The 19,579-nt window shown below is 39.8% G+C and overlaps 2 protein-coding genes across 7 annotated transcripts in view; one reads left to right on the top strand and one right to left on the bottom strand.

The window, feature by feature from the left end:
- The first annotated feature begins 269 nt into the window (after positions 1–269).
- Positions 270–17,786, top strand: LOC108014977 (leucine zipper putative tumor suppressor 1). Of its 2 annotated transcripts, none has more exons than XM_036820735.3 (7): positions 270–678; positions 11,507–12,149; positions 12,589–12,862; positions 14,593–14,725; positions 14,791–14,932; positions 15,041–15,358; positions 15,426–17,786. In XM_036820735.3, exons 2-7 carry the CDS (start codon positions 11,526–11,528, stop codon positions 16,410–16,412), a joined length of 2,478 nt encoding a protein of 825 aa, XP_036676630.2. In that variant the 5' UTR covers positions 270–678; positions 11,507–11,525; the 3' UTR covers positions 16,413–17,786. The 2 variants fall into 2 exon arrangements, with proteins under 2 accessions (XP_036676630.2, XP_036676629.2); XM_036820734.3 differs by having other exon boundaries at positions 14,791–14,953.
- Nost (Nostrin) overlaps positions 17,658–19,579 on the bottom strand; it is a 26,451-nt gene continuing 24,529 nt past the window's right edge. For all 5 annotated transcript variants that reach the window (XM_017081359.4, XM_017081358.4, XM_036820733.3 and 2 more), the window contains one exon: positions 17,658–19,543. In XM_017081359.4, the coding sequence (XP_016936848.2) occupies positions 18,782–19,543 (762 nt within the window). In that variant the 3' untranslated portion in view covers positions 17,658–18,781. The remainder of the gene's footprint in view (positions 19,544–19,579) is intronic.

Below are 19,579 nucleotides of genomic sequence, written 5' to 3'. Positions count from 1 at the left end.
TTCAAACCTGAGCTTTGGGATCTTAAAAGAAATCTGTTTATCCCAAGTGACGGTTAATAAAATGCCTTATTTCCAAATATTTACTGAAAATGGGTATAATTTCAAACCTGAACTTAGGGACCTTAAACTTTGGATATTTTTCTCTCTAAAAATCTGAAAAAAAGCCAAAACGTCAGCGCTGATCGGCGGCGTCATCGGCGGACCGCAGTCGCAGTCGCAGTCGCCGTCGCAGTCGCAGTCGACGTCCGCTGCCTGGCTTCGCCGCTCGGTTTCAGTTTGCTTCGAGCGCTGGAACGTGAAAAGTCGACGACGGAGGGCCAACGTTGCGGATGAAAACTGCGATCCTATCTGGGAAGATTTTTGAAAAGCGCAGGCGTGCAACGGTTTTTGTCTCTGTTTGTTTTTGAGTGCTTTTTTTCGAGTGTAGTGGCTGAGTGAGAAGCAAAATCAAACGCATTTCGTGCATAATTTGTGGAATTTTACACATTGTAAAATCAAATTTATTGTGCAAATTGAATTTTGTTTTTAATTTTTTTGCTATCCGTTGCTGTGCGGCAAACAGTTGAGAAATATATAATGCAGCCACATTAAGCGGGCAAACAAAAAACAAAAAACAAAACATCCAAACAACATCCAAAGAGTCAACAGCAATTACAAGGCACTAAATCGGAGGAAGAGGTGAGCAAATATTTCCATCCATTTGTTGTTCTTTCGTTTTCGGTTGCTTGATTTTCGGTTTACTTTGTTTTGCTGATTTTTCGGCATTGCAACGAAAAATAACCTGACTTTAGTGCAGAGAAAATATTTTTTAACTATTTAAAATGGTTATCAAAATTATAACCAAAGAACCTGGGAAGAGGGTAATATTTAAAAATAGTAAAAATCAATAAGGTCAATAAGAACAATATATATAGCTCAATTCGATTGGAGAATTTCAAGGGTAATAGATGTAAAGGTATCTCTTAGATATCTTCAATATAAAGGATATATAATAAAAAGGAGAGTATTATTTTAATAATTATTTTTTTTTTAATATTTATATTGCTTGAGATATGATAATACAATAAAAACCAAAGAATCTAAGAAGGGGGTAATATTACGAAATGGTAAAAGCAATCAATAGATATAAAGATAGATAGATAGATAGATATAAAAATATCTCTTAGATGTTTATTTATAATATGAGAATAACATTTGGGGGAATTATTTTAAGATTATATGATAATGATTACTCGAGTAAGAACTTCAACAGTGATCTCTCGAATTGGGGCTCCCCTTTTCTCGCTGTGTGCCTATCCCAGCTGACACACACACACACGCACACCTAGGCATAACCTCATTAAAGTTGTCGCTGTTGTTGTCCTCATTTATCCGGACTCCAAGAGCTTGAGTTCGGAGCCGCGGACTCAAAAACTCTGAGCCGTCTTCGATTATTGAGCCGTTTGACTTTTTCCCAACTTCCAGCGAACCTGTTGGCCCCACTGGCAAAACGACAAAAAACAAAAAAACCTACAGAAAATATATACAAAACTGGGGAAAAAAGTGTAAAATGAATAAAAAAAAAAGCGAACAAAAATGAAAACATGCTCTGGTCAGCCTCTAGAAATATGCGAGTATCTGTCTTTGAGCTCTTTTCTCTTCTCGGGGGCTCTCGGTTTTTGTGTTTTGAATTTTTTGCGCCTTCTACATACACTGGGCACTCGGCACTCGGCACTCGTAAACCCATAAAGCCCATAAAGTGCAGTAAAAATCGCGGCTGCCGTCCATATACTTGACCTATCCGAACCGGGCTTCTAGGGGTATGATGGTCGGCAATCTGGCCGAGTTGCTTTCTGGGTTGGGCAGTTGCACTTGGCCTTAAATCGCTTTATTTTCCTAGAAAAGATCCCATTTGTTCAGACGGAATTGAGCGATTTAACTGAGGTGGTTGGTGTACTTGGGTAATAATAATAAAGAAATAGTTGGTGACACAGTAACTACATTGTCTTACATTTTTATTATAGTGCACTTAATAAATAGTATGTTGTAAATATGACTACCCTTGTATTGGTAACTTAAAAATTGAAGCATTTTTATATCATTGTTATTATATTTTTCTTATAAACTTAATCTATATAAACAGTATGCTGTAAATATGACTACCCTTATATAAGTTACTTATTAAAGTTTAGACATTTTTAGTTATTTCAAGGTACTTAACTATTAAAAACATGATTTAGATCACAAACACTTGTCATTTAAAGCATAATTTCCCCCTTTTAAGACCCAATTTTTTCTCCGTGCACTCTGCTTTAGGTTTAGAGCAATTTTCGTTTGGATTTGGCCCCTCCTCAAGCCCCCTTAAAAATTATTATTACTCCGCCGCATCATTATCGCCGCGCTTGAAATCTAATTTCTGCCCCGGCCACAATTTGCCACACGATTTTGTTTTGTTTTATTTCATTTTCTTTGTTGCGACTCCGAAAGGAATTGAAAGTGCGCGCGCATGCGCAATTAAGGCCAAGTGCGCGCAAAAAACAAAATTCACAAACAACAAACAGAAAAAAAGTCATCTGGCAGGAAAATACACAAAAAAAAAGGCCATAAAAAAGAGGCATCTGAAGGCTAAAGAGCAGAAATTCACTTTTTAGTTTAAACAGGAAGGGGGCGGCGATGAGATGCGATGGTGGAAATAAAAAATGAAAAATATCTGGCAGAACCCAGAAGAGAGTTCCGAAAGCCAGTTGGTGAAAATCCAGCGCATACAGGTTATAAAGATTTATGATCACTTTTGATACCGGCCTTCCAATGTATGTAGGTGAAGCTCAAGTGAAAGAAGATAACGTGGCTTAGAGCCGCCGGATGAGTTGGTCCGAGTGACTGGGCCAAAACCAAAGCCATATAGCTGTGCCCACTTAGATCCAGGTCATCATTGCCGGCGAGTGCCATTTAGAAAACAGCGATTTCTTCGTTTAACTCCGATGAAATCATGATCCATAGATTGCAGATTTTATGCAATTAACCAATCAATTAGTGAAGGATCCCTGTGTCTTTACTTTTTATAAGAAAATACAAAATAAATACAAATGCCAAATACTTCAAAATCTCTTAGGTATTTTAAATGTTAATAGGAGTTGATTGAGTTGACGATTGATTACGGAACAACTAAAAATGTTTCAGTCAACACTTTAGGCCATTGACAATGATTGATGGGTTAAATTGTTTGGGGAATGGGGTCAATCTTTTGGTCCAACAAGAAATTACTTTCATTAATTTATGATTGCTTTTGCGACCTTTATAGTTAAGGGTTTTAATGTGCAGATACATTGTATGGGTAATTTATATATCATAAAGGATGTGAGATAATAAACGTGTATGGAACCCTTACTAACGAATTATTTCACGCCCTCGCTATAAAAGTGTCTGTTGCTCATAAAGGTTACTCTCCTGATCTTTTACTACCCGTACAATCTGCTTTTTGCACTCGCCTATGAGTACACAGAGTTATCTCTCGTGATTCATTTGATTGAATCGTGTTGCAATCATTATGTATTCAAACAAATAGTTTCCACTTTGTATGCAAACGTTGGCCAATAGATCACATTAACGATTTCTTAATTGGCAGTTAACGCGAAATGGTTATAAAAAGAACCAGTACAAGGGTATTTTATACTCAATCAGGACTTGTTTTACCCGACAATTAAGTAATTTGTTGTTTTCTTATTGCCCACATAGTTATTCGTACCATATTAATGATTTGATTGTGTGCCTAACTAAGGTATTATTTTAATTAAAGTGACATTTAATAAGGCTTTACAATCTTACTAACCTTTACTTAATTACCAAGCTAATAAAAGTGATCTAGCTTATTGCCCATAAATGTTAGTTGCGTGAATTAAATATTTTAAGCACTCAAGAACTCCCTTCCTTTCCATTCTCCCAAAAACAGTTCCTCATTTATTAACTGCACCATAAAATATTTAAATTTTGCCATAATAATGCATTATCTGAAAACTTTTACCCACTGCACATTCATTAAGTTGTTTGTTCACCTTCTTATCACATTGCATTTAATTATCCACTTCACTTACAGATTTTCTCACCATTCATTTGCTATTCATTCGTGTTTTTGCATTTCCCCCCTCTAAAAAAATGTATAATTTTTTTTTGCCAGTAATCTTGAAAGCGGGAAAAAATAAACAATTACCAAGGCAGATAACTCATTAATAACTTGCATGGCAAAAGGCATTTTTAATTTGCTGTTGAGCATTTTTTGTTACGGTTAATGTTGGAATAACTATTCATGAGACTTAAACGGGTTACTGCTCGTTGCTTTCTACATAACAGATGAAAATATAACAAATACACCCACAGCGAGTCCAAATCCAGATCCAAGACCATCCATCCATCCGTCTAACCACCCATAACTTGGGGTCTTTCAAGTGCTTCAATGGCCCGTGAATGCGGGCTGCCAAAAATCGAACAAAAATCGGGCAATAACAAAACGTTACTCGAAGAATGGTTATTTGGAGCTTTTTCTGTATATGGTAAAGTGCCAGCTTTGTAGGCCCAATTGACCTTAAATTATTGCCCTGGCGTTGGCGTAATGTTTCAAAATTCTCGAATATATTTAGGCAAATATTTTGGGCCCAACTTATTTGGCTTTTAACCACATTTGGCCAGTCACCGAAACATGCAAATCGGGTTTTTATGATGATTTTGCCTTTTTGTATTTTTTGTTTTCGGTCAATTAACCTGTGATATCCGGCCAGAAAGCAACCCGGGCAATTACAAATGCAGAGCAGCCCGCTCCGAGTGGTCGTGCCACATGCCACATGCCACATGCCGCATGCGAGCTTTCACTGATCCAGCCAAGCACAACTGGGCAGTTCGGACTCTCGTCGGACTCTGATCCTAGCTCCAAGATCTCACAGTATAAGCCCAAAAGAAAAACGTGGGCGAACTTTCCCACGTCCAAAGATTGCAGAAGAACTGCACAGAGCAAAAAAGGGGGGTTCGAACACTTCAAATATGATAAAAAGGAACAGAAATCCAAAAAAATGTTATAAACTGTTTATACTCTACTTTTTAAAACCTTGGCATCATGAACTATAAAAGTCTGGGCTTAATAAATATAAGTATATCAACGTTAGTTAAGGAATAGTTTAATATTTGTATCATCAATAGGTATCAATAGGAAAATGCTATTTCCCATTTGTATTGGCCATAATATGATAAAAAGTACAAAGCTCTTAGAAAATTTTTTTTTTAAATTATCATAATACATAAATTTATTTTATCATTAGCTTACTAATAGTTTAAAACATTTTGATAGATTGCAATAATTTTATGCTAAGTGTTTATGTGTTAAGGTGAAAACTAAACAGTATTCGAGCACTTTCTTTTCACCTATGAAATGTTTTGCAACATTTTATTTTAAATGTATTTGGTTTTGTGTACCTCAAAGCCCCGTCACGCTTCGTTTTGTTGATCTGGCAAATAAAAAAGCAAGGCAGATACACAAATTTCACAAATATCAATAGATGTGTGGCAGCGTAACTTCAGCATGTTGCTCCCGGGCGCACATCAGCAACATCAGAAACATCGGCAACATCAGCAAAAAACTCAAAAACTGGCAGCCACAGCGGCCCTGGGGGCCAAATCTCATGGCGAATGGGATGGGAATGGAACCCGAGACCCGAAAAGGGTGGAATGACTGGTCCCGGGCTCCAGAACCTCGCCAAAAAGTTCTCCGCTCAGAATCTTGACTGCACCTTTCACTTGTAGCGGAAATACACGGAGAGAAATTGCCCTGCCTTAGTAAAGTTAAAAAAAGGAAATATTCTTGAAAATAAAAATAAGTTAACATCTAAAAAGTACCACGCCTTAGTTTATTACCTAAAACACTATTTTTTAAGAACAACAATTTTAAAAAATTATGATGGTATTATTTTATTTATAAAATGTTGTCAGTTCCTTTTGAATTTATGATTTGTATTTTCAATTTGTAAGTACTTTTTCAGAACTTTTTCCTGTGTATTTTGGGCTGTGGGATTTTTCTGCGGGGGATTGGCGGCGAGAACCGAGTGTTTAGACTTCATAAATGGCGGGGGTGTGCCAGAAAAAGGGGCAAACAAAGTTTAGAACCCAAAGTTTTCCCACTAAAAAGTCGACTCAGCCAGGGAGAGTTGTACAATAGATAAGTATATGTACGTGATCCGAGCTGCGTTTGCTTTTTGTCCGAAATTTCCTGCTCATAAGCACGGCTCAAGGTCATTGGGTACACTGTATTTGTATATTTTATTGTGAGCCACACCCGTGTCCGAAAAAAACAATAGGTTTTATTTGAAATGCGGTTTTAGGTCGGAGCTGAGGATTTTTCATTTCAATATTGATTTTGTTCCCCGCTCTTCGGTTTTCCCGTAAGCCCCATATGCAGACCCCCCCACCCCCAAAAAAAATGTATAATCTATATATCGTAATCGTCATCGTCACAGCCAAATGCATCGCTGCCTGCTGACCTTTTGCAATAATCGAAAGTGAACGATGCGATGCCGAAAGAAAACCGAAATTTCCCAATCGAAAAAACTTAAAAATCGAAATGGAAGAAACCTGAAATGCATATCGGTCTCACTTGGATTGCGTCTAAATGAAAAACTCAATGTATAATAATAGCGGCCTGGCAAAAGATGATGGCGAAGAAAAGAAAAGTTAGGCTTTCGTCACGCTTATACAATTTTTGTTTATTTTCGGTTTTTGTATCGTCTTTTTGGCCGCGACTGCGCAATGTCTTAAGGCCCCAAAACCTCATACTCTATACCATCCAAAGCACCGATCCTAACTCCCTCCATCAAGTTCGATTCCGTTTCCAGCTTCGATTGCAATTATCTCGCTCGGCTGTTGTCTAAATGAATTCAATTAAAAATTCACAATCGACAATAAATAACCCCGGCTCGGCGGCATTTTCACTATGCTATATATGCTATACTTATACTCATACTTCGGCGGACTTTGAGATACCCGATCGAATGCAAAAAGCCAGCAAATGGCAGGAAAAAAAATGCTAAGCGAAAAGTAAACAAAACAAAGCTAAAATCGCTCTGCACAGTGGGCTGAAAACTGCCGGAAATTGTGCAGGTGAATCATGGGTTCTTGAACAAGTGCATGTTCAATGGGTTTGTGATTTTAAAGGAATTATTTTTGTTCCTCAGCACCAGAAACAGTCAAAAATAAGTAACCAGAATTTTTAAAATATTTTTACATCAATAAATTTAGTTAGATTAGGATAAAAGCGTAACTTTAGTATGGATAATAGTAAAGTAAAGTATATACATTATTAAGGTGTCGATTCGTTATTATTATTATTATTCGTTATACCAAATACATAGAGTAATAATCCAATAGAACATTTCACAATAGGCAAATATTTTTTTAATTTAATTAATTTGGGAACTACAATTTAGTTGAATTTCCTATATCTTCGTTTATGTGTAAAATACCAGGAGATTATTCAACTTTGATAAGATAATTAGATGGCATTTGTGTAAAAGAAATTCTATGCCTTCTGTTGTGTGGCAATATTTTAGATACAATCTAGGTGAGATATTGTATCTGGAAAGGGGTTCCATTTAAGGTTGCCCAACGACCCAAAAGTGATCCCCTAGAGCGGGTAAACAAAATCGATTGTAATGCCGGCCAGTGACACTATTTCATCCACTCGAAGTGCTATCTTATCGCCGGGTGCATTCAACTTGGCTCTAGTTCTAACCACTGTGCCTATCTCTATATATATAAATCGAAGGTAGTTAGCACTCAGTATGCATAAAACTGCGAACTGGCGAGCGTGGGAAAAAGCATTGGCTAATCTCGGACCCCACCAAGTTTGACCAGTTGGTTTTGGTTTCGGATTGGTACTGGGATTTTGGTTATGGCTATGGTTGTGCTTGTGGATGGGGATGACGTTCAGAGACTTCCCTGTTGCAACGCACATTACTCATACGCCGCGTGGCATTCTCGGCAAAGGGTCAAGAGACTCGACTTTTGGCGCAGAACATCGGTATCGATATGCGGATCTGTTATTATGATCCGGCCTGCCTTTAAAGACTTTCATTCATAGAAACTTTCAAAAAGCAAAGCGAAGACAATAAAAAAAAAACCAACAAACACGAAATAACTTCCAAGTGACCATCAAGAACTGGCCGCGAGAACGGGTTTCTGGCTTTCGGCTTTTGGGTTTTGGCCATAATTTTTCTTATTTTTCGTATTTCGTATCTCTCCGCACCCTGGCAGAATACAATTTTGCAGATACATTTCGCAGGCAATCTAACAGTTGGCTGCTAATGTGATTTGTGAATGTTTCGACGTGTATTTCGTATTTCGCAAGGCGAAGTAAATAAATTACATTGGCAGTTTAACGACGTCGTCTTGCCGTTGGAAATTGTCGCCGATTGGCGGCTTTTGTTTGAGTCTAAGATTTCCAGGCCGGTTGCAGCAGGGCTTGAGCCCCGAGCCCCCTGTTCCCAGCAAATTGCTGGCCATTTAACAAGCCAATAGATACAAAGCCGAGCCACACAATGGTCACACAAAGATACAAAGACGCATTGTAAGCTACTTTACAGCTGGGAACAAAATAATAGGGCTAAAACTGACTGCCATCAGCCATGAAAACTAGGCCTGAATTTCAGGAACTATAAATATTTATTCACTATTTTAGAAGCAATTTGTTTCATTTAGTAAATTTACTAAGTAACTCCAAGTTTCTAAAATTCCATTCAATATTTTAGGGTGATTTAAAGAAAGTGTATCTCTTTATTTAAGATCATCATAGGATATAACATCCCATTGATTTATTTTTATATTCTTTTGCTTATACATTTTTTAAATATTCCTATCATTATTTTTCTGTTGTTTTTTATTCTATCCTAATAAGATTTTTACAAAGGAAAGGCAGTACTATTTTTGCGATGCGAATTGCACTTGGCTAGATACGTGGTCATATTGGATACACAACCTGCTGCCGATGAGCTTCAATGGTTCGCGATCGCTTGATTGACAGTTAGCTAACCGTTTCGACTTAATACAAGTGTTTAACAGTTAGTCGGCGTGGAAATAGTGAGAGATACTTGCCGCCAAGGAAATGCTATCATACCCATAGAGAGGTACGAACCAGCGGCCCATGGGAAACCGATGTCGGTGGTGGTGGGGGTTGCACAAATAGCACTTATCTGCCGATATCTGGAGCAATGGAACCTGTTCTTACACTGATAAAACAACAATCGACAATGGCAACACAATTACGCTTACGATTCCGGGAAGCAGGAAACTAGTAATGAATGGAGGAACTTTAATGGATCCATTGCGGTCTGAATCTATTCCAATGCCTCCGTTTGCTTTATGGAGCGTTGCTTTCCTCTGGCAATCGTTAAAGAGGGTCATTTGGGGAATAAAATCTGGTATTTGAATATTAAAGAGGTTGAAGATGGTTGAAGATTGTTGGGAAAGGTTTCTTTACAACGTTTGTGTTGATAGGAAATTGTCCCCATTGATAGAACTTAATATATTTAAATGAAACCTAATGGGTTACATAATTGTATAGTTATGCCTTGTTTTTATCACCAAAACTTTGGCTCATTTTCTCTGTGTGAGCAAGAGAAACCATTTAAATTTCTTGTGACACTTAACCTTACTTGTTACTCTTTTTAAACAAATTGCATGTGCTTGCGAAACGTTTGTCATTTCGAAATTTGGCAAGACACACAACGCACGCACCTTTGACCCTCACCCAAAAAGTATGAACTAACGTGGCTGTAACTCACTCCCTATCCCAAGAAGTCGCAAAAGTTTGCGAAAATCCCCTGCCATATATAAATATAGGGCCCTCTGCCCTCGAAGGAAAAAGACATTTCTGTGACCTTAACCTTAACACCAATCTGTGGTTCTTTTGGGGATGGGGGTAGGGGAAGATCTTGGGGAGAGTTATTCGAATATATAGAGGCAGGCTGAAAACCAGTTGCCGCAGAACCTTACAAGTGCCTCGCGATCTTGGCCCGAACAAGTTGGCCCGAACGGACAGATGGAAATTGTTTTAAAAATATGGGTCGTGCGACAAGAAATGAGAAAGTGCCAGTGAGCTGTGGATCCATGGAGCGCAGACCGTTAGAATCGACTTTATGAATGCAAGTCTTGGGCTTGGCCAGCGCAGATCGAAGAGCCACTAATGGCAGCGGGTTTTCGAGGGGCCGGACCCTCCTCCCGTTCTCGTTTCCCATCGCCATCTCTATAGAGTGGCTATACCCACCATCTCCTCATCTCCCCGAGGGGAGTGCAAAAACGGAACGATACGATGCCAGAAAATAGCCCCAGAGAATGTGCCCGCTGCTGTTAGAAGAATCGAGAAAAGGCAGGAGAAAGATTTGTGGAAAGACCACAACATTCTGGGAAAAAAACCAGAAACAACTACAACTAAATGTGGATGCAATTCCTCTTTAATGTGAAATCATTTTCAAAATGAGTAATGCTCCTAAATGGTTCTTTTTTAAGATCATTGAAATAAAGCCCCGAAGTGAATATAATCTAGAAGGGGCCAGGGAAAATATAGATTAAAATAATGCTTAAGTAAATTATAATATATATTTGTTAGTTAAGAACTCATTATTATGGGTGCTTTAGGAAAGGTTATTAGAAAATTAACTTGAAAAGTACATTTATTACAGAATATTTGTCTTAAGCTTAAGGAATGATGTTTTTATATTATCATATAGCAAGTACCTATGTTTAAAGAAGTATCTTTGAATAATAATATTCCTATTACTATGTATTTTTAATCTTTTACTATAAAAACTTTTCGAAAGGTTAAAGAATAATGTATTTTATAAAATCATATAGCAAGTATCTCATGCTTAAGCAACTATCTTTGGAATTTAATATTCATTTTATGGCTTATTGCATTCGCAGCTCCATTTGGTCAGCATCGTTAGCTGATAAATTGGGCACCCATTAATTTATTCACTCGCCTCTTTCGCCTTTGTCTTATTATTATTAGTTCCAAACTGTCAATAAGGCAAGGTCACCGGTCGGTTAAGGAAACGACTGGCGGTGTGAGAACTCTTGAGATTCCGAAGATAAATAGGAGAGACTAGTTGAAAGGTGACCTAGACAAGTGGAACCCCAGATTAGAGCGTTAAATGGAAAAGGAAATGAACTTCACTAGCTTAGGAATTTTTTTTAAATATTTAAAGTCCTCAATTTATTTATATTTTTGAAATATCAACTAATTATTATTATAATAATTAACTATGGGTATGAAATTAGTTTTTAGTATCGTAGATATATTTTATGGAACATTCTTTGGCATCGAATAGTTTGCAATGTTTTGAAACTTGGTGAAAAATAGTTATTTAAATTTAATAAGCATAAAAAAAAGACTGAGAAATATGTGTTCGTATCAAAAAAATATGTAACAGCAAATCTGTTATGAGGTTTCGAAAATAGTATTTAACATTATTATTAAATATGTTCCCCATTTCAGTGATCACCTCGGGATCAGGATGTCGGCTGCCACGCACATGGCAATGCCGGCTCACGCCGTCCCGCCGCCCGGAACGCCACCGGTGCTGGGGGGCAGCGGGTGCTCCAATCTCAATCTCAGCCTGCCGGCGGGCAAGCGCGGCCACAAGCGCAGCGTTTCGCTGGAGAACAACGCCCCTTTGGCGCTGCGTGGCACGCCCAGTTTGGGCCAATCCTCGCTGGGATCGCCGCTGCTGCAGTTTGGCCAGGGTCCGAATCCGACACCAGGACACTCGCAGGCCTTCCACACGGGCACCCTGAAGTCCCGCCAGGAGCAGCGGCGGCTGAGCCAGAAATTCGGGAGTCACAGCAATCTGGACGACGAGGGCGTGGGCATTGGAGTGGGCGGGGGCATGGGCGTGGGCATGGGCCTCCACATGCGCAGCAAGTTCCAGAACATCCGTCAGATGTTCGAGCTCAGTCGCAGCTGCGTGGGCGGCGGGGGCGGTGGCGGTGGTGGGTGTGGCGACGGCAGAGGGGGCGGTGCCGAGGAGGAGGCTATGCAATCACTGCCAGCAACACTGCCGCAGCAGCAGCAGAGGCGGACCACGCCCATAGCCGGCGGAAGTCGCCCGCAGCAACAGCAACTGGGCGAGGCGGAACAGGTGAGGCCCTCATGTATACACTAAGAAAAACAATTTAAAGTATATATGATTTAAATATATTAAATATCCAGGTTGATCATATTGTTTAGAATTATGATATTATAGGTTACATAACCAGAACTAACACATTTTAATAGGATTTTTTATTATATATAAGGCTAACGCATTTTTAAAGGATTGTACAAAATCTTATTGTGTTATCTTAAGACATACATAGGTGATTTTTTGATTTAGTATATTATTGTACAGAAGTAGTTTTTTGTGTTTTTCTATGGCCTTACGATATTGTAGTTCTTGTTGCTTGTATATTTCAAACTAAATATGGGTCGATTATATTATTATTATCAAATTTGCTTCCAATAGATGATCTCTAGTTCCCGAACAGTTGCTTACTATATTTCTGACTTTATTTTAAACCATAATTGATCTGAATTTCCAGACCAGCGGCAACTTTCTGCGACCGATCGCCTTCAAGCCCATTCCGTTTGAGCCGGACTATCGCATCGCCTGCCAGCAGCAGCAGCAGCACCAGCTGCAGTTGCAACAGCAGCAGCAACAGCAGCAGCAGCAACACCAGCAACACCAACAGCAACATCAGGCGCTGCAGCTGCCGGCGGAGGGCGGGCCGGCGGGGGGCGGGGCCGAGCGGTACGGCTACGGATCGACTCCGTCACTCGCCCCACTGCCCCCCGCATCAGCCCAGAAATTTGGCAGTGAGTAGCAGTTAACATTCCGCTCTATCTAGATTAAATGCCCACTTGACATTGGGGGCAATTCTAGGCGATAAATTATAAATTATCTATGAAGTGAAGTGAATCCAGTCGACAGGTTGGCTAAAATGTATTATTTTTTAGCAAAAACACACAAAAAGGAAAACTGAATATCATTAATATCAATTTGATATTAAAAATGCCTAGGAATAATATTACTATCGGGATCCATTATCTCAATCCACTAGCTCAAGTTATTGCGTCTATAAGTCCATTCTGAAAGAACAAATACGAAAAGTTCGAACATGAAAATAGGTTAAAGTTTTGACACTCGTTTAAATGTAATATATCAGTGTAGAATATTAGAAAAATTAACCACAAACTTAAAGAGGTATCCCCCATCAAAATTGGTATCCTATAACTCAAGTTATAGAATTTGGAAATTCAGTTTTGGGGTTTGATTCTGAAAGCTCTTAGAAATACGGAAAATTTGAACATAAAAATGGGCTAAAATTTTTACCCTCTGTTGAAAGAAATATTTAAACGTAGAATATTAGGGAATTTAAATACAAATTCATAGAGGTATCCCACTTGGAAATCGGAACCCAGTAACTCAAGTTATGGAATCTAGAAGTGCAATTTTGGGTCCCCATTCTGGACCACATCGGAAATTCGGAAAAATCGAACATGAAAAGGGGGTAAAATTTTGACCCTCTTTTAAAAGAAAAATTTTAGTGAAGACCATTAGATAATTCAACCACAAACTCATAGTGTTATCAATCTCCGAAATCGGAATCGAATTACCCAAGTTATGGAATTTAGAAGTTGAGTTTTGGGTTCCTATTCCGAAAACCATTGGAAATACGGAAAAATCGAACATGAAAAGGGGGTACAATTTTGAACCTCTTATTAAAGAAAAATTTTAGTGTAGACCATTAGATAATTCAACCACAAACTCATAGAGGTATCAATCTCCAAAATCGGAATCGAATTACCCAAGTTATGGAATTCAGAAGTTGAGTTTTGGGTTCCTATTCCGAAAACCATTGGAAATACGGAAAAATCGAACATGAATGGGGGGTAAAATTTGGACCCTCTTTTAAAAGTAAAATTTTAGTGTAGACCATTAGATAACTCAACCACAAACTCATAGAGGTATCAATCTCTAAAATCGGGATCCGATTACCCAAGTTATGGAATTTATAAGTTGAGTTTTGGGTTCATATTCCGAAAACCATTGGAAATACGGAAAAATCGAACATAAAAGGGGGGTAAAATTTGGACCCTCTCTTAAAAGACAAATTTTAGTGTAGACCGTTAGATAATTCAACCACAAACACATAGAGGTATCAATCTCCAAAATCGGGATCCAATTACCCAAGATATGGAATTTATAAGTTGAGTTTTGGGTTCCTAGTCCGAAAATCATTGGAAATACGGAAAAATCGAACATGAAAGGGGGGTAAAATTTGGACCCTCTTTTAAAAGTAAAATTTTAACGTAGACCATTAGATAATTCAACCACAAACTCATAGAAGTATCAATCTCCAAAATCGGGATCCAATTACCCAAGCTATGGAATTTATAAGTTGAGTTTTGGGTTCCAATTCCGAAAAGCATTGGAAATACGCAGAAATCGAAAATGAAAATGGGCTAAAACTTGCCCCTCTTAAAAAATAATCATCTTAATGTAGAATATTAGATAATTCAATCCCAAATGTTTTTAATAAAAGGTACCACGGATCTGCGACACCTGGCTGCTCGGCGACGCAATCATCGTCTGCTGCAGCGCTGCAGCAATGAGGACGCCCTGACCCTTGACCTCTTGGTCACAGGAAGCCACGACAGACCCGATGGGGCCAGCAGGTGTGTTCCACATACGAGTATATACACTGATTTATAATTGTATTACTTACGTATTTAATCTGCAGCAAGAGCAGCGGCACAGTGGTGGGCAGCAGCGACCTGACGCCCTCGCCCTCGGACTCGGGGATCTCGGAACTGGAGGCGGCCCTGAAGGATCGCGACTCGGAGCTCTCGTACCTGCGGCAGGCCATGGAGCACAATGAGAAAGTAATTTTCCAAGTCCAAAAGGTTAAGCAGGCAGCCGCCCGCCCTCTGAACCCATGATTTTGATGCATATCTTATTTCTGTTTTACACTTTAACCCATTTTCGATCAGGACAAGGAGGTGTACTGGGAGCACGAGACGCAGCGGCTGCGGCTCTTCTACGAGGGTCAGCAGAGGGAGTGCCAGCTGAAGCTGCGCAAGATGGAGCAGCTCCTGGGGCTGCAGCAGTTCCAGCTGAAGCAGCACAAGCTGCGCCAGTCGGAGCAGGTGCAACGGCTGCAGCAGCAGCTCGACCTGGCCCGCGACGCCAGCCAGGGGCTGCAGCAGCAGGTGGACGCACTGCGTCACCAGCTGGAGGACAGCGAGTGGCGCGTGTGCGAACGCAACGGGGAGATAGCTTTACTCAAGACGCAGCTCAAGGAGGCGCATGTATGTTTCACTGCTTATATTCTTTGGTGAGGGTATTATTGATTGAGAGAGTTTGCCTTTCTTGCAGCTGGAAATCAACATAAAGGATCATGCGATTGTCAGCCTGAAGCACAGCAGCAACAGGAGCAGCAGCAACAGCAGCAACAGCAACTCCAGCGACAGCAAGTCCTGTGAAATAACCACAAGCCAAAGTCAACCAAAGCAGCAGGCGAAGGAGGAACAGCAGCAACAGCAGCAGCAGCAGCAGGAATTTCAGCAGCAACAGCAACATCAGCAGTTTCAGCAGCAGCAGCAGCAGCAGCAGCAACAACAACAGAAGCTGCAACTTCAGCAACTGAATCAACAGCAGCAACAGCAGCAGGAATTGCAACAGCAACAGCAACATCAGCAGTTTCAGCAGCAACAGCAACATCAGCAACTCAATCAACAGCAACAGCAGCAATACAAGCCACCAAACCAGCCTGACCAGCAGCAGCTGCAGAAGATCATCACGCTGAAGGATCAGGTGATTGGAGCACTGACCAGCGAGCTGGCCAAGTTGCGCAAGGAGCTCTCCGACCTGGCCATTGCCCACGAGTACGGCGAGGAGCCCTGTGGCCGCTACACTCGCCTCAAGCAGCAGCTGGACAACCTAAACGAGATCTGTCAGAAGACACGAAAGTACACCACATCAACCGCATCCATGGCCGTATCTCCGACTGCTCCGGCTGTTCCGGCTGCCAGCCAGGAGCTGCCGCTGCCCAAGCTGGATGTCCTGGTGCAGCGATTGCAGCTGGATCAGGGACAGGCTCCGCAGCAAACGCTGGACACACTGATCGAGGAGTCGACCACGTATGCCGAGGACATAGCAAAGCTGCGGCAGAAACTGGACGACTTCAGGCTGAACCTGGAGGTGGAGAAGCGCCAGTGGTGCGCCGAGAAGGACAAGGTGCTGGGCTACCAGAAGCAGCTGCAGGCCCACTACATCCACATGTACCAGAAGCTGCGCTGCCTGGACAGCGGACAGGGAGGAGCAGCCCCTGGCGGAGCAATGGAGGCCACCAATGGCCACTGAGAGGTGTTCCAGGAAGAGCAGGCAATGGTGCTATCGCCGCCGGGGCAGTAAAACTTAGGATCCAAGGAAAAGCAGTCTTTAAAGTACGTTTCCTCACAGCAGCTGTTTTCAAAAAAATACTCTTCCACACAAGAAAACTTTAAGGAAAAATTGACCAACATAATAGTTATCGAATTATCAATTAGACCAACGAAATAGTTACCCTCCCAACAACAAAATACACACAACTCACCATTTTATGGTAACTTTACTATTAACGAAATAGTTACTCCCCAAACAACAAAATACACACAACCTACCACTTTATGGTAGTTTAACTATTACATTTTTTAACAGTTCTTAACCTTTTTTTACAGTTACGTAACTATTCGTTTTGGTCAATTTTATCCATAAAATTTGCTTGTGTGTCCTAAATAACGTATACAAATGTTTCTAATATCTTCCCAGAGGTTATCATACTAAATGACAATTTAATTGTTTTAAATTCTAACTAGAACATAACTATAAGGATTTATAGTACTGTTCTACATTATTATTATCATTTAGGAGCAATTAATTGTTTTCAACAACTGACCTGTCTCCGAGTTTCCAGCAATTTGTTTCAGAAAGCAAAACATTATTTTTAAAATTTTCTATATTATTTTGAACGCAGCTGTTTAGTAATTTCTCAGAACTATATTTTCAAAACATTTTTTCTTAGGCCAATAACAAAAATGTGCCCAAATTATAAATGTTACTAATTTTCAGTATAAAGTGCACATTATTTTTATAGTCAAAAGGTACTATGTTTAATAATTGCTTACAATTCTATTCAATGGATAAAAAACCTAGTTAAGCCGTACAGATTTGGTAATACCCACATTTCTCCAGTGACTCCACACTTTCCTTCCTTGGGCGATAAATAATACACGATTTTCGATATTACTAGAGTTGATATACACAAAACTCTATCAAATATTTATACAAAATATGCATATTTTATTTTTTTTGTTTTTAATATTTTACAAATATATATATATGTATACTTTTAATTTATTAAATGTAATTATAAACGAGAAAAAAAAACATTTGTGATTTCGCATGTTGAATATAATAATATATATTGATATATATATGTCGTTCCATTATGTATATGCAATACAAAATTATGGTAATGAAATAACAAGATTTTGTTTTTTATTTATGAGGACCAGCGCTACAGATAATGTGCAGGATCAATAAATGGTAAATGACTCAACTGGAGGCTAAATATAAAGTATATGTATTTGGTAATTAAAAAAATAAAAAAAAGTATATAAGTTAATACAATCGTTACTCGTAGATTACATAGTATGCTTAATGCAAAGGCCTGTCCTGGGATCGGAATCTTGTCAAGATCAGGTCAACTAACTGTGTAAGACTAAGGTAGCTCGATTTGTTTGAGACAAAAAACATAGGTAAACATAATCTTTACAAGAAAACAAATAATAAAATAATAGGCTTAATTTTGGACGGCTATAAAATTAAAAACGGTTCTATTGCGACAAACATAAAAAGTACTCGTGATTGGGTAATCTTAAAGAAATCAAGAAGTATTTACTCCAAGGCAAAATGTCAAAATTGAAATTTCGTAAGTTCTGTTTCTCAACTCACTTTGATATTAGAATTTCGTTTGAACAACGTATTTTCTTACTTGTCTACCAAGAAAAAGTTATGAAAAAACAGAAAGCCTTTCCGGTTGGCTTAAGAAGTTCATATTTAAGATAGGCAAAATTTTAGCGTTTTACAAAAGAAAATGTTTTAACAAAAATGAATAATTTTCGTTTCAAGAAAATAGTTTTTTGAAAAAAACATATGCCAATATGACAGCTTGTTCTGAGAGAAAATATACCCAAACAAGTGTTTCCTTGTTGTTTCTTGTGGGTTGAATACAGTGATATTGATTACAAGATTATATATGTATAGAAAATGGTGGCAGTTTCAAAGTTGATTTTACGCCTGAAATATGAAAAATAGCCTTAGGCTCTCCTTGGGATTACGTTTTTCGAATAGTTTTTTGAAAAAAACATATGCCAATATGACAGCTTGTTCTTAGAGAAAATATACCCAAACAAGTGTTTCCTTGTTGTTTCTTGTGGGTTGAAAACAGAGTGATATTGATTACAAGATTATATATAGAAAATGGTGGCAGTTTCAAAGTTGATTTTACGCCTGAAATATGAAAAATAGCCTTGGGCTCTCCTTGGGATTACGTTTTTCCGCCTTCAATGGTTTCATGTCAAACAAATCGCTCCACAACAAACACGCACTCTTCTGGCAGTCGCACACACTCATTCGCTCTTATATGTATGTATAGCTATGGAGGGATCCTGGGCATCTGGTATCTGCGCTTAGGCGCACTCCTCCACGTAGGTGGCCGGGAAGATGCCGACGTGGTTGCGCAGAGCACCCAGCCACCAGCCGTCGTCCTGCTTGGCATGTACCTCGATGATGTCGCCGGGACTCAGTTCCAGCTCGTCGTAGAGCTTCGGGGTGTAGCTGTAGAGCGCCTTGCAGCGCCCCAGTATTGGACCGGATCCGTCCTTCTGGCTCTTCTGCAGATCCTGCGCATTCTGGTAGAAATGCTGCGTCTGCATTTGGGCCTTGATGGCTGGATTTTGCAGCTGCTGTGGCTTTTCCGGCTCATCATCCTCGTCCTGCGAGCTGAACTCATCGAAATCAGAGTCCTGCTGATTGGATCCACCATCCGCCTGGCCGCGATCATTGTGATGGTGATGGTGATTGTGATGGCCATCCTGCAGATTGGCCAGAGTTTTGGACTTTACGGACGCGGCCACCGCGGCATTTGTGGTCGAGATTATCTTTGGTTGGCTGGTGAAGTTGGTCTCGATGTTGCTCTTGCTCCGGTTGAACTGCTTCACCACCGAGCTAATGTCAGTGCAGGAGCCGTTGCTGTTGTTGTTGCTATTGCTGCTGCTGTGCAGGTGGGAGCAGTTCTCCTCGGGGAGCTCATCCTCATGGTTAGCGGTTATATCGGTGACATCGTTCGCCAGCATGCTGGTCGATTGCTGTGTCTGCGACTTGTCGTTGTTCTTCAGCCAGTTGGGCACCTTTAGGATGCTCTGCTGCAATCCAGTGCGGTCACGGGTGATCTGGGTGTTCGAAAAGATGGAGGATTGCATTAGAAT

Source organism: Drosophila suzukii, chromosome X (genome assembly GCF_043229965.1).
Source record: "Drosophila suzukii chromosome X, CBGP_Dsuzu_IsoJpt1.0, whole genome shotgun sequence".
Taxonomy (NCBI): Eukaryota; Metazoa; Arthropoda; class Insecta; order Diptera; family Drosophilidae; genus Drosophila; species Drosophila suzukii.
This window is presented reverse-complemented; position numbering and strand designations above follow the sequence as displayed.